At 59.5% G+C, this 12,900-nt stretch overlaps 1 protein-coding gene across 1 annotated transcript; it reads right to left on the reverse strand.

Annotated features, from left to right (window-relative positions):
• Positions 1–7,728: 7,728 nt before the first annotated feature.
• Positions 7,729–12,688, reverse strand: IRX1 (iroquois homeobox 1). Its single transcript, XM_057710472.1, has 4 exons — positions 12,416–12,688; positions 8,854–9,877; positions 8,456–8,528; positions 7,729–8,164 (listed from the first exon to the last, which is right to left on the reverse strand). Exons 1-4 carry the CDS (start codon positions 12,686–12,688, stop codon positions 8,107–8,109), a joined length of 1,428 nt encoding a protein of 475 aa, XP_057566455.1. The 3' UTR covers positions 7,729–8,106.
• Between the last annotated feature and the right edge of the window lie 212 nt (positions 12,689–12,900).

A 12,900-nucleotide genomic window follows, 5' to 3' on the forward strand; every position in this document is an offset into this window, starting at 1 on the left:
AGGCGATCCCTACAGAATCCCCAGCAACGGGCAGGCCAGTGCCGAGAACAGAACATGCAAGTGACAAATTCTAACTCAGGGACTAATTAGTCCAAAAATATCCCTAAAATGTTCTAAGTTGGAGGAGTCATTTGCAACTTCATCAGAATGTAGGGATCAAGTAGTCTGAGGAAAGGGTATTTATTTATATCTGAGCCCGGGGAGCAGCCCAGAGAGCATATGAGAAAGATCTGTCCTCGCGGACTAGTCACACGCGAAACACACACACATGCAAAGGCGAAGCACACCCGAGGCCGACCCACTCCGGGCCACCTCAGGCCCCTCTGGGGTGGAGCCAAGGTGAGCGGCCCAGCCTCCCCCTGCCCCATTGTGAGAGCATCACTCCAGCCCTGGAGTCAGGCTCCGGGCGGGGACCTGCCTCTCCTCTAGGGCTTGTGTTATTGTAAGAAGCTCTTTCAGCCAGAAACCAGCTGACATTCCAGCCACGTGTCTGCCCAGAGGTGCTTCCACTTAGAAGCAATACATACGTCCATTCATATATAAACAAATAAATAAAAAAATAAACTGTGAAAGAGAATAGCAAGGGAAAAAAATCTTACCAGAAACTTGAACTTTGCCTGCACATCTTCCCCTGAAACCCCATGTTTTCAATTATGCCACGCTGAATCTATATTGATGCTAATATGTTTGCATTACTGGCTTTCATTTTATTTTTTTTACAACTCACCGCAGGATAGCAAAGTCAAAAATATACCCTTCTGATCAACAGGACACATCTGCGGTGAATCCACACAGAAGCAATTAATTTCCTGGTGGTATTTTTACACTGGGGGCCTGATGCAGGCCCCCATTATACAAACAAAAACTCCAGACAGCTCCTGCTGCCTGATAAAAAATAAATCAGATTGCAGAGGGCTGTTTGGCCCAGGACTGCTACAGGCTAGGACTTGTAATGAGGCACCCCGACACTAATTATGAAGCTTATTAAAGACAATTGTCCAACTTGTCCGAAGTGTAACCTATGATCACTCTAAAGAAAGCAGACACCCAGAAGCAGCAGCCGGCAGCCCCCTCGCTCTGCAGAGCGGCCCACGCGGCATAGCCGGGGTGCAGACGGAGTCACAGACACGGTGGGATTGTGTCTGGCAAAGCGGTCAGGATAAGTGTGCCAGAAGGGCAGGTGAAAATCACAACTGCTCAATGACAATTCACCCAACAGGGCCTCCCGGCCGCAAACACCTGCCAGGGAAGCGTCCGGAGAGTCTCCAGAGCAAACATCCCCAGCCCAGGGTTTTACTCTTACTTATTCCGAATCTTCTCCAAGGTTGCAAAAGCAATATTTCAATGTACTCTTTCAGGAGGGGAAGGGAGAAAAAAAAAAAAGATTAATAAAGATGTTAGGAGGATGAACTGCTGTGAGATTTGTTTAATTATTCCCCACAGGACTGCCCCAGCAATCTGCTGACATTTAGCCCCGACCTTGCAAATCCTCAGTAAATATTAATATATCAACTCAAACAGGGACCGTTGTCTTATTGGTTCACGGAGCTCGGAGAGATTCGCCACAGCGGTAAAAAATAATGTGCCGAACGGAGGAGCCGCGCTGCTTTGATTTCACCTTCTGCTGCACACATGAGCTGGCAGCACCAACAAAATGGCAATGCTGTTCCTTTACCACCGCTGCAGAGGGACACTTCAGATGCCTTTGCTTCCCTTTGTACAGCCTGCTGGAATAATCCCAAAACCACAGTGGCGAGAGATCAGAAAGGAGGGAGAGGGGAGGCAGGGCGAGGAGAAATCGCACTTGATTATCTGCAAGGCTGGAAATTTTCATAAAGCGGAGGTCCGCCCTCCACTCCAATCCGCTTCCCCAGAACCGTGGGCCGGGGACCAGGGCTCAGAAGGGGAGCACATCTCTCCCAGGGCCCTGGGACTGCGTCTCTGCCTCCCCCGTGGCCGCCTGCCGCCCGCCCGCATCCAGGTCCACTCAATCCCACGAGCACGTCCGAGCGCGGAAACAGCAGGTTTGGACTGAGGGTTTGCTAAAGGAGAAAGAGGAGGAAGAAGAAAAAGAAAAAAAAAAAAAAAAAAAAATGCTGGTTGCTTTTTTCATTTTGCCCTGTGTGTGCTGGTGGTGGTGGTATTTTTGGAGGTTTTCTTTTCCTTGCCTCAAATTCGGATAGCTGTTATTGACACAGCCTCTCATAAATATTCTGAAATTCCTAATGGCTGGATGTTTGCTGAGGGCCCAGGAGGCCTCCAAAGTTCTTGGGTGTAAGAAAGGGGGCTGGCTGGGCCACATTTGGCTTTCAGATGTACTGTGCTGCAGAGTTAATGCGTGATTAATTTTATTCATAAAAATGTTAATCACTTCATTGTGAGATCTTTTTAACATTCAGTGCAGCCAGCACCTTTTTAATTTTTCTTACCCACCGTCTCGCAGATGTATTTAATATTTTCAGACATTGCCTCAGCTATCCGAGGACCCAGCAATTAAGCATTCGTTTAGAATTCAATAGCAAGCAAAGCCACAGCAGCAACAAACAAGCAAACAGGAAAAGCCACTCGGAAGAAAGACTGCAAGTGACCAGCTCGCGTGGCTCCGGCTCTTTGCAGCCGCCCCTGCCCCGCCCGAGCCCCCTCCCCCGGAGCGCCCGCGTGCTCAGCCCCAACACGCGCCCCGGGAGAAACCCTGGGAGCACCCTCGCCCCTGGAAAGGGCAGTTCCATGGAGAAGGAATTGAGAGGGAAAGCCCTTTGGTTTCCAAGATGTACCCTGGCTCAGCGGGACGCCCGGCACTGCGTCCTGCCACCGCGCCCCGGACCCCGCGGGCCGGACCGCAGGTGGAGGGTGCGGATGGCGGGGCGCGGGGAGCTGGGTGCGCCGCCCCCATCCCGGCCCCCTGGTGCCGCGGCCCATTGTGCGTCCGCGTTCGGCCAGTGCTCCAGACGCTGGATAAATGGATTAGGGGATCAGAGACACCCGCGGAGTCTTCAGAGACCAAACAGCAGCCCTCAGAAAGGGCCGCACTTGCGCCCGCCCGAGGGGGTGGGGGATGCTGGTGGGGGCGGGGCGGGGCGTATCCACGAGGTCTGAGCGCCCCGTGGACCTCCCGGAGTCCCCACCACGCTGCCTGGCTGGGCTCAAGACCACCTCCTTCTCTGACCTCCCATGTAAGACAATTCCAGAATTTTCGGCCGCTCCAGGGGCCTCCCCCACCTGTGCCACCACGTGACTTGCATGGGCCCCGGGGCCGCCTTCTCCACTGAAAACAAATGATAAAAAGGAAATGTTAAGCCTGCCTGATATAAAGGTGAATATACGATCTTGTCTATTGGCACGTTTTTCTCAACCTAAAAGAAACTTTTTTCTTTTCGTTTGAAAAGAAATTAAACATTTTCATGGGCTTCTAAAAGCGCTGTGGCCCCAGGCCCTGTGCCGCCAGGTCACTTGGCCCCTCTGTCTGCCCCCCTGTGCTGCCCCAAGAGGGCCCACTTTCAGAGGTCTGTACGGGGAGGGTACGTGTCCAGCCTCAGTGGCTGGGGCACAAAGGCAGCTGGCGGTCCCCATGGAATGACCTTCTGCAGCCTCTCAGCTCCGAGCTATAATTAGGGCCGCTGGCTCGGTGGGACGCTAGGGCAGCCCTGCAGGCTCCCTGTCCCCAGCAGAGCCAGGAGGACATGTCTGCAGGGCTTTTTACTTGGAAAGACCAGTCCCCCCGTACCCCTGGGTGGACAGCCAAAGCCCAGGAAACCTTGTCCTGGGGCCCTGCTCCCTCCACTAGGGCTCAGGGGACCCCTTGACCTGGCTGCACACTGTCACCACCCCGAGAGTGCACCCCCTCTACCTCCTGGCTCTGCCTCCTGGCCACCTAACCCTGTGGATGAAGCTCCAGCCGCATCCCCCAGCAGGGGTCAGAGAGGTGAGGCAGGAAGCTCCCCAGGACGTGGCTGTGGCGCGGCCACAAGGCACAGGGCCTGTGCTCAGCGTCTGGTACCCACAGTTTCCCCTCTCTGGTCCTGGGAGGCCCGAGAGCCTGGCTGATTCACGTTTCAGTGCTGGGCCCGGCAACGAGGCCCAGGCGGGGGACAGAGACCGCTGGAGGCTGGTCAGCCCTTCCAAGCCCCTACCGTCTGTGTACCCCAAACCTGGGCCAAGCCACCCCCTACCAGCAACCCTCCCTGGGCTTGGCTTCCCTCCCTCCTTTCCAACCTCCAACTTGGCTGCCTCGGGGCCAAACCCCATCCCCAGTGACACACTAGCCCCGTCACATTAGGCAGAGTATCCCGGGCTCCAATCTCTCCATAAAGCTGAGCAGCCACCCGGCAGCTCCCGTCACCTGGCAACCCCAGACCGGCTGGCATCAGCGGGAAGGCGAGGAAACCCCAGGTCCTGGAGGACCAGAAAACGTCCTCAGCTCAGGAGAGGGGTTCGAGCAGAGGAGCCAGGGGCCAGGGCCTGCCGAGCCCTCTGTGTCTGGGGAGAGGACCGGCGCCCATCCTAGGGCACCACGGGCTCTCGCCCACCCTGACCTTTCTCTCTCCTTCCCCCTCCTTTCCCCCTCCTCTGGCAGAGTCCCATCTACAAGGACGACTGAAACTTTATAGGGCATGATTCATCGGGTGGCGGCCCCTCGGAGTCACGGCGAGTGTTGCATTAATCAGTGTCAGGCCACTAAAACCGAGATATGAATATGAATTCTCCATATTGCAGGCGAGATAAATGTGCTGGTGAGTATAATTGATCGTGGGAGGGAGGGGAGGATGGTGGGAGCAGTGGGATTTCAGAGACCAGCAGGTCACCGATTGGGACTGGGCCTGCACCCGCTCCCCAAGTCCTCAGACCAGGAATGGGGGGTGGGGGTGGGGGCTGGTCTAGAAAGGCTGCACCTGGGACCCTCTCCCCATCACCTGGGCAGGCCTGAGCTGGAGCAGAGAGAGGAGGTCTCTGAATCAGATTTGCTTTTCCCCAAAATAAGACCCAAGAAAGAGAGAAGCACGATGTCCTGGACGTAGGGCGTCCTTTCTATGGGGAGCCTGGTCCCCGCAGAGGAGGGAGGCCAATTCACCAACATGAATCCAGTGGACATCCGTCACCCTTACCCATGTTCCGGTTTAGTCTCGTCTTACAGGACGACAGCCACCCTCTGAAACTGTCCTGGGCAGGGTTGGGGAGGGCAGGAGAGAGCACCTATGCACACACAGAAAGTTCCAGAAAAACTTCCACTTTGGCTTTGAAGAAAAGGGGGTTTCTGTGCCCACTCCAAGATATTTCAGGCACTGAAGCACGGGGCTCATCAGGACCTCCCCGTGGGGCACCGTACACCCCTCGGTGCACACACCCTTAGGTGGCTGCAACGTTTGGTAAAGATGTAAACAAACAGCACACAAAGGACAAAAACGCTTTTCAATGCTCAATTAAAAATTCATGTCTTGCTCTTCACTGGAGGAAAAAGACTTCTGAGGCTGGCGGTCTGATTTCTTTGCGGGGAAGCTTCGGTCCCCAGGAGGGGGCCAGGGACCCTTCAGGACTTCTAGGCCACACGGTTCTGAGGCCTCGGACCCCCCTGGTGAGCCCCTGGTGGCCCTGCCACCGGGGAGGCAGCATCCAGGGGTCCCAAAAGTACTGGAGAGATAAAAAGAATGGAAATACAGGCTGAAAGCCGAAATGCCGGCATGGGCCACCCTATTTGATTTTAGGCGATTGGGGTAAAAAGGGTGGCGGTGGGCCGGGGCAGAGGACTGTGCAGACCACCTGAATCCCACCTGCTGCTTCCCGCAGCCGCTCAGAAGGGGTCTCCCAGCACCTTCCGGCCGCCAGAACAGCTTGTCTGTGGGCCAGGAACGCGATTCCGCATCACAGGAGCGGAGCACTGCTCCTCAAAGATGGGGAGGTGCGCATTCCCCGAGAAGACAGGATTCCTCGGGTCCCAGAGGTCAGGGTGGGGCCCAAGGCCCTGTCCAGAATCCTGCAATGGGGAGCCGAAGGCCACGCTGACCCCTTAAGCCCTAGTGTGGAGGGCAGGCCAGGAGTTCCTCTCTGAAGCCGCAAGGCCCCCTGGGGACAACGCAGAAGCCCGAGCCGAGGCTGGTCCTCGCCCCCCCACCCCCCAAATGCCAGCAGCCTACCCAGCAGGCCCAGCACCGCGCCCCCCAAGCGCAAACAGGTGGGTGGCACTCGAGAACACAGAGAAAGTCCCTCCACCAAAACTCGAGGCTCGCGCCCACAGCACCCCGAAAGCCAAGGACTCCCAGATGAGGGGCCCCGCCCCGGAGCCTGACGGAGGGCTCCAGCAGGGCCCCACTCCGCCTTCGGCCCATAGAGGGCGCCTCGAGCACGTCCGTTCGGACCAGGCGGCTGCACCGCTGCCCGCCCGCGGGCCCCCGCCTCCGCGCCCCGGCGCCCCCGCGCTCCGCGCCCGCGCCCCCCGCGTGCCGTCGGGCCCCGCGCGCCGCCACCGCCCCTTCGCGCGCGCTCCGCCTCGGGGGCGGGAGGGGGACCCTCTTCCCCCAGGCCCATGGGGCGGGGGGCGCGCAGGGGAACGCGGGCGCCGGGGCCCGCGGGCGTGCGCCTTTCCCCGCCGCGGAGGAGCCGGGGCAGCCGGCCGCGCTCGGCTTTCCCCTGCGGCAGCCGCGTCCCTCGCCGCCGCCGCCGCGGGCAGCCCGGGGACAGCGGGCCCGACGGTCTCCAGGGCGAATCTGCGGCTCGGCTAGGGCTGGGGGAGGGCCTGTCCGACACCGGGGACTCGGCCTCTTCCGCACTGGGCCGGGTACCCCCGCCGCCCCCATCCTCACTGGCAGTTTTATACACGTGTGCTTTCTGGGTTTTCACGAATTCAACGCCGAGGGTCCTGCACCTTTTGGGAGCGCGGGCTGCGCGCCCCGCTCCTCGCGCCCCACGCTGCTGACCAGTGAGGTTCCGAAGGCTCCCGGCCGGCTCCCACCCGCGCATCCGAGGCCGGCTTCGTCCTCATTGTTTCCTACCCTCTCTCCAGCTGCCTCCCAGGCGCAGCGGCCATCTGGGCGTTATTGGCTCCTCGCTCGCTGGGTGCGCCCAGTGCAGGGCGCATGAGTTTAAAGGGGCGTCCCTGGGAGACCAAAGCCCGTTCCCCTCTTTGTCACCCCCCTCCATACACACACTACTGCAGCCCCCCTTGCTCTCAACTCTCACACTGCTAGCAGGAGAGTTTAAAGAAAGAAAAAAAAAACCTTCCAATTTTTTCACGTGTAATTTAGCCAAATAACTCAAAAATACACCGAAAGCAAAATTTCATACTCCATTATGTCCTCATTCTGCCCACGAAACGCCCCGATGCCACGATGCACCGCTGAGACAACTGGTTATGAATTGATTTCAAATACGAAGTTCTCCTTTGGGGACAGGATTGGAAATTCTTTTCATTTTCCCCCATCGTTGCCCACTTTAAAAAAATCATTTTGTAAACTGCCTAAAATCGAACTCATTTATGTCCTGAGGAAGGCGTGCCCGGATAAACGTGTAAGAGTTACAAAGAACTGAACTGCCAACAAACCGCCCTGGTGACATTAACAAAATCAGCAACAACAGGAGACCCAGAAGCACAGGCATTCGGCCTTCGGGGTGGAAACTCCCCCGAGGCACTCTCCCCAGCCAGAGGTACCAGGACCCTGCCGGGAGGCCGGGAGGCCGATTCCTGGATAGAGGACGTACCAGCGAGGGCCAGCCACACACAGCTGCAGGAGCAGTGGCCATCGTTTCATTTAGTTTATTAGACAAAAATATATGATTTAGACAAGTTCGCTCACGCGCTATTTACAATCTGAAATCACTCTATATACAGAAAAAAAAGAAAAAGAAAGACACAAGCACGTGGGGGCATTTACCGAACCGATATTCACCCGGAGCGCGGTGACAGCCGCCCGGGCCGCGGGCCGAGGCCGGGCTGCCTGGACGCGAGCTCGGGCGGAGGAGCCCCTTTCTGCAGAAAGCGATGGATGGGAGTCCTTGACTTCGTTGCCAGATCTGTCCTTTACACCAGTCTGAAATATTTGTCTTAATTCCTCCCTCACCCCCTCCCTCCCGAGCTTCTCCCCCCCTCCCCCCGCAAAAGTAAAAGAAGACCCTGGATCAGGCCGACGGGAGGGCTGCTAGGATCCGCGGCGTCCCCTCCTGCGGGGCCAGCGAGCTGCAGGGGAAACACAGCGAGACAAGAAGAACACAGCGCCGTCAGTGGATGCAAGCTGGGACCCGGCGTCGCCGGTGCTGCCAGCCGAGCGCCCGGGGGCGGGGTCGCCTGCCCGGCGCGGCTCCCGGCTCGGGAGAAACCCGGGTGGACGCCGCTGGCCCGGGCGCGCGGCTGAGGGACCGCGCCCCATCCACGGCGACTGCGCGACCCCCGCCGCCGCCTGCCCCTGCTCAGCCTCCGGCCCCGGGTCCCCCTCGCCCCCGCCCGGTGGTAAATGCCAACCGCACTCACTTGTCGCGCACTGGCTGGAAGGGCGACTTTAACTGCTGTGCCGGCGAGTCCGGCCTGGGGATGAGGTCTCTCTCTGCGGGGGAGGGGAAGAGGCAGAGCGTTAGGGCCGAGAGGCAGTGGGGGGAAGGGGTGCCGCAGAGGTGCGCAGGCCTCCTCCCCACCCCAGCCCACCCCACCCCCGCCCCTGGGAAGTGTCTCCAAGGGAAACCTCCCCGCCTCCCCCGGGGCAGGCCGACCGGTAGAGCACAACCTTCCCGAGGAAGCCTGGCGCCTTGAAATCGGGCAGGGATTACTGCTCAATCCCGGGGCTCGCGGCCACCGCCTCTCACCCTCGCGGGCCAGTGCTCGCCTCCACACCCCCAGCCTCGCCCGGGCTCCGGATTCCTGGGGCGCGGTACCTGGGAGCGCGGGACTGCTGCGGGCCGAGGCCTTGTCGCCGTGGAGCATCCCCGCGGCTACGGCCACGGGCGGCTGCGGCGGCGGCGCAGACAGGTGCGGGCCGTGGGGCGCGCCGACGCCCAGGAAGGAGCGCACGTTGAGCAGGGAGCCCTGCGCGAGGAACGCGCCGTTGGTCCAGTTGGAGAACTTGCCGATGTGGCAGGTGTACAGTCCGTGGCTGGGCAGGAAGGCGGGGTGCTGCAGCGGCGCGCCCGCGGAGGGCCCGTGGGCGCCGGGATGGCCGGCGGGCGGCGGCGGCGGCGAGGCCTTGGGCGCGCCGTCGGGACTGGTGGCCGTCTCGGCCAGGGACCAGATCTTGGGCTTGCTGTGCTGCGTGCCCTGCAGGCCGCCCGCCGCGGCGCCCGGGCTCAGCAGGCGCGTGCTGCCGGGCTCCGGGACCTCCTTGACCAGGCCCAGGGGCGAGTCTCGGGGCCTGAGCGCGTCTGCGGCCATCAGCGGCGAGCCCTGGTCCCCGGCGAGGGCAGCGGGCGCGGCGGGTGCGCGAGGCGCCTCGGCTTTGTCCTCGTCGTCCTCGTTGCTCTGGTCGCCGTCGTGCTCGTCGACCTTGTCGATGTCGATGCTCTCCAGGTCTATCTCCTCGTCATCCTCGGCTTTCTCGGGGTCCCCCTCGGTGTCGCTTCCGAAGAGAGCGCCGTCCTCCTGGTCCTTGCTGCGTGCGCCCCACGTCACCTTGTTCTCCTTCTTGAGGCGCCGGCGCGCGTTGGCGAACCAGGTGGAGACCTGCGTGAGGGTCATCTTGGTGATGATGGCCAGCATGATCTTCTCGCCCTTGGTGGGGTAGGGGTTCTTGCGGTGCTCGTTGAGCCAGGCCTTGAGCGTGCTGGTGCTCTCGCGCGTGGCGTTCTTGGGCCGCCCGGGATCCCCGTACTGGAACTGCCCATAGGGGTAATAGGCCGGCGCCGTGTGGGTTGCGAAGGTGGCCGGGTGCACCCCGGGGTTGTCCTTGAGCTCATACTGTGAACCCTGCAGCCACGAGGTCCCGCGAGGGCAGGAAGACAGAGAGATTGAGAGAGAGAGAGAGAGAGAGAGAGAGAGAGAGAGAGAGAGAGAGAGATATGAGTCCCCAAAACTGGGAAAGTCGGAGGCAGAGCAGGAAGCCTAGTCCTATTGCACGACGTGGCTTTGAAGAGGGGGTCAGACCGCAAGCCGCCTCCAGAAAGCTGTGCTTCCACCCATCATGGAGACATTTTTGTCACTCCAGAAAAGTTAGAGAATCCTTGCGTTTCCAGAGGACCACAGCTGGAGCCGCAGCCCCTAGAATTTCCCTAGGCCGCCCCGTCATTACCCCACCCCCACCTCCCATAACAACTCCAGAAGCCCGGATTTCCAAGTTTATCTCACTCGCTGGAGGGGGAAACCTTTTAACTAGCCTGATAAAACAGTTTCTCCAAACGTAGAGAACCGAGAGCCCAGGCCCCCTCCCTTCGACCCTGAGGGGGTCAAACAAAATAAACCATCCCGGGTTTTCTGAGAGTCCAAATCCGCCAGCAATTTAAAACGAAAGCACACTCCTTTTAGCTCCCAAATTAATCTGCATAGAATGGCCCTCCCGCACTTAAAGGTCTACAGTGGGTGACAGGTCATTTAAAATTTTAATCCTGGCCATCATCCACGACACTAACAAAAACACCATTTGTTTTTTTAAATACAAAAGGAGGATTTATCCGGTAAAACATTAACCGCGAGGGCCGCGAGCGCCGGCTGCGCGCGGCAGAACCTTTTCCTAGGCCTCTTCTCCAAGACTTTATCTCTCAAGTTTGACTTTGATCAGGAGGAAGCCAGCACAAACCGTTTGCAGGCATTTAGAAGCCATGATTTATTTGCAATCAATATTCTTTTTATCATCGGTAGTAAAACACAGCAAGTCAAATTATCCTATCAGGTTTTTTGGTAAATAACATTTTATCTTTCTAACAACCTCATTAGGCCTCATTATTACCATAAATTGCCCAGACAGACATTCACTCACAATTTTATCTTTTGACTTCCAAATCCCCAACTGTAACAGCTTGAAAACCTAGGCCCAGCATTTGGGTTTGGGTTTAGGCTTCCTTTCCAAAAACCGGTAGGAGACCAGGAGGAAACAGGAGCACACACTCACACGTACCTTTGGTGGGGGTCGGATTTCTACATAGTTACCCCTCCATAAAAAAAATCAAGCATCTCCCTTCCCAACCACACTACAACGGGAGCAGATCCTCACCACAGAGCCCCCTCCCTCCCCCACAAACACACGCGGGTTTCCCAAATGGCCCACATCTGTATTCAAATTTTCTGTTAAAAAATTATAACCCTCCATGTAAAAATTGCAGAGTTGTCGTGTTAGCACAAGGGGACCCGGGACTCTGAGAAAGTTGCAAAAAGCAGAAGACTTCTTTGACTGCTTAGTTCGGTGGTCGAGGCCACAGAGACAAGGTTTCTCTGGCCAAATTTCGTTTCTGCCTAATCTTTGCAAAATGCGCTTTGCACTTTTCTAATTATTTCGGCTGTAACAGTAAGGAAGACATTTCGGCCTCTTCTCTGCGGGGAATTCTTTTTGAAAGGATCCCTTGTAAATCTCTCAACGCTTCCCCTACATCCCGGCCGCCAGAACAAAATGGGAGCTGATCGGTTTTGATAGCAACCGATCTGAAAAGGCAGCTGGGGCCGCTTTCAGATAAATAGGCTTTCTTTTCAAAACTACGAGAAAAGTTACAGGAGGACACACCGGCCGCTTTGCTCGTGTACAGTTGCGGGGTGTTTATTTCCTGTCTCTTCCTCGCGGAGTGGGGAGACTGGGTCGGGGGGTGCCCGCAAACCGCGTGACCCCGCCGGCAGCAGCGCAGGAGGGGGGCTCCCTCCCGACCCCCGCGCCCGGCGCTCCATTCCCAGCGGCCCGAAGTGTAAGCGAGACTTTGCAGCCCGACCTAGGAAAATGCATCCTGCAGACCCACGGCCCCGCGGAGCATTCCGTCTGCACCCCGCCACCCCCATCTGACACCCACGGGGACAGGGTTCTAAGAGGACAGTATTTCTTTCAAGCCCAGGGACACTGTTGTCTTCAGTCCTCCATTATGTAATGCAGGAAGAAAAACGCGTTTCTTTCGCTGCAAAGGCCATGAAAACTTCAGCAACTTACGAAAGTCAAGGCAAACACCGTTTCAGACACTCGAAATGCCTTCGCCTTCATTTTTATTTTTATTTCCAATCTGCACTCAGGCCTGTAAGAGACCCCCCGGCCCGTCCGCTCTCCATTGTTCGGCTGCTCCTGAGCGAACCGACCAGGCTGTACCGGGTTCCCCGCGGCGGCCTCGGACGCGGCGGCGCGAGCCCTGCGGCAGAGGGGGAGCGCCGCGCCTCCCCGGCCCGGCCCCCCGAGCTGCGCGGCGCCCCGCCGGAACCCCGCCCGCTCGGCCCGCCGCCGCGGCCCCCCGACTCCCACCGAGGCGCCCCGCGCGCCGCGGGCCTCCCCCCTCGCCGCTCGCCCCCGCCCCGGGCGCCCAGGAGGCCGGGCGCACTCACCATCTGCGAGAAGAGGCCGAGGTCGGCGGCGTAGGGCAGGAAGGCGCCGTAGCCGGGCGCGCCCGCGTACGGGCCGGCCGCCGCGTACATGCCCAGCACCGAGGTGACGGCGGCCGCGCCCGCGCCCAGCTCGGCCGCCCCGGGCCGGCCCGACGAGGCGGCGGCGGCGGCGGCGGCGGCGGCCGCGGCCAGCACCCCCGGGCGCTCGCCGCCGTAGGCGCCGGGCCCCGCGGCGCTCAGGTACTGCGGGTAGCCCAGCTGCGGGAAGGACATGTCCGCGGACGCGGCGGCGGGCAAGTGCGGCGGGGGCGCGGGCGGGGGGCGCCGGGCCGCGGGGGTGGGGGGGGCGCGCGCCGGGGGCGGGGGGGGGACAGCGGGCCGCCGGCCGGGCGCGCTCGGGCCGGCCGGCAGGCGGGGGCCGCTGGCTGCTCCTCGGCCCGGTGCTCGCTGGCGCCCGGCTCCCGGCTGCGCCTGGATCCGCGATC

This window comes from Hippopotamus amphibius, chromosome 15 (assembly GCF_030028045.1).
Source record: "Hippopotamus amphibius kiboko isolate mHipAmp2 chromosome 15, mHipAmp2.hap2, whole genome shotgun sequence".
Taxonomy (NCBI): domain Eukaryota; kingdom Metazoa; phylum Chordata; class Mammalia; order Artiodactyla; family Hippopotamidae; genus Hippopotamus; species Hippopotamus amphibius.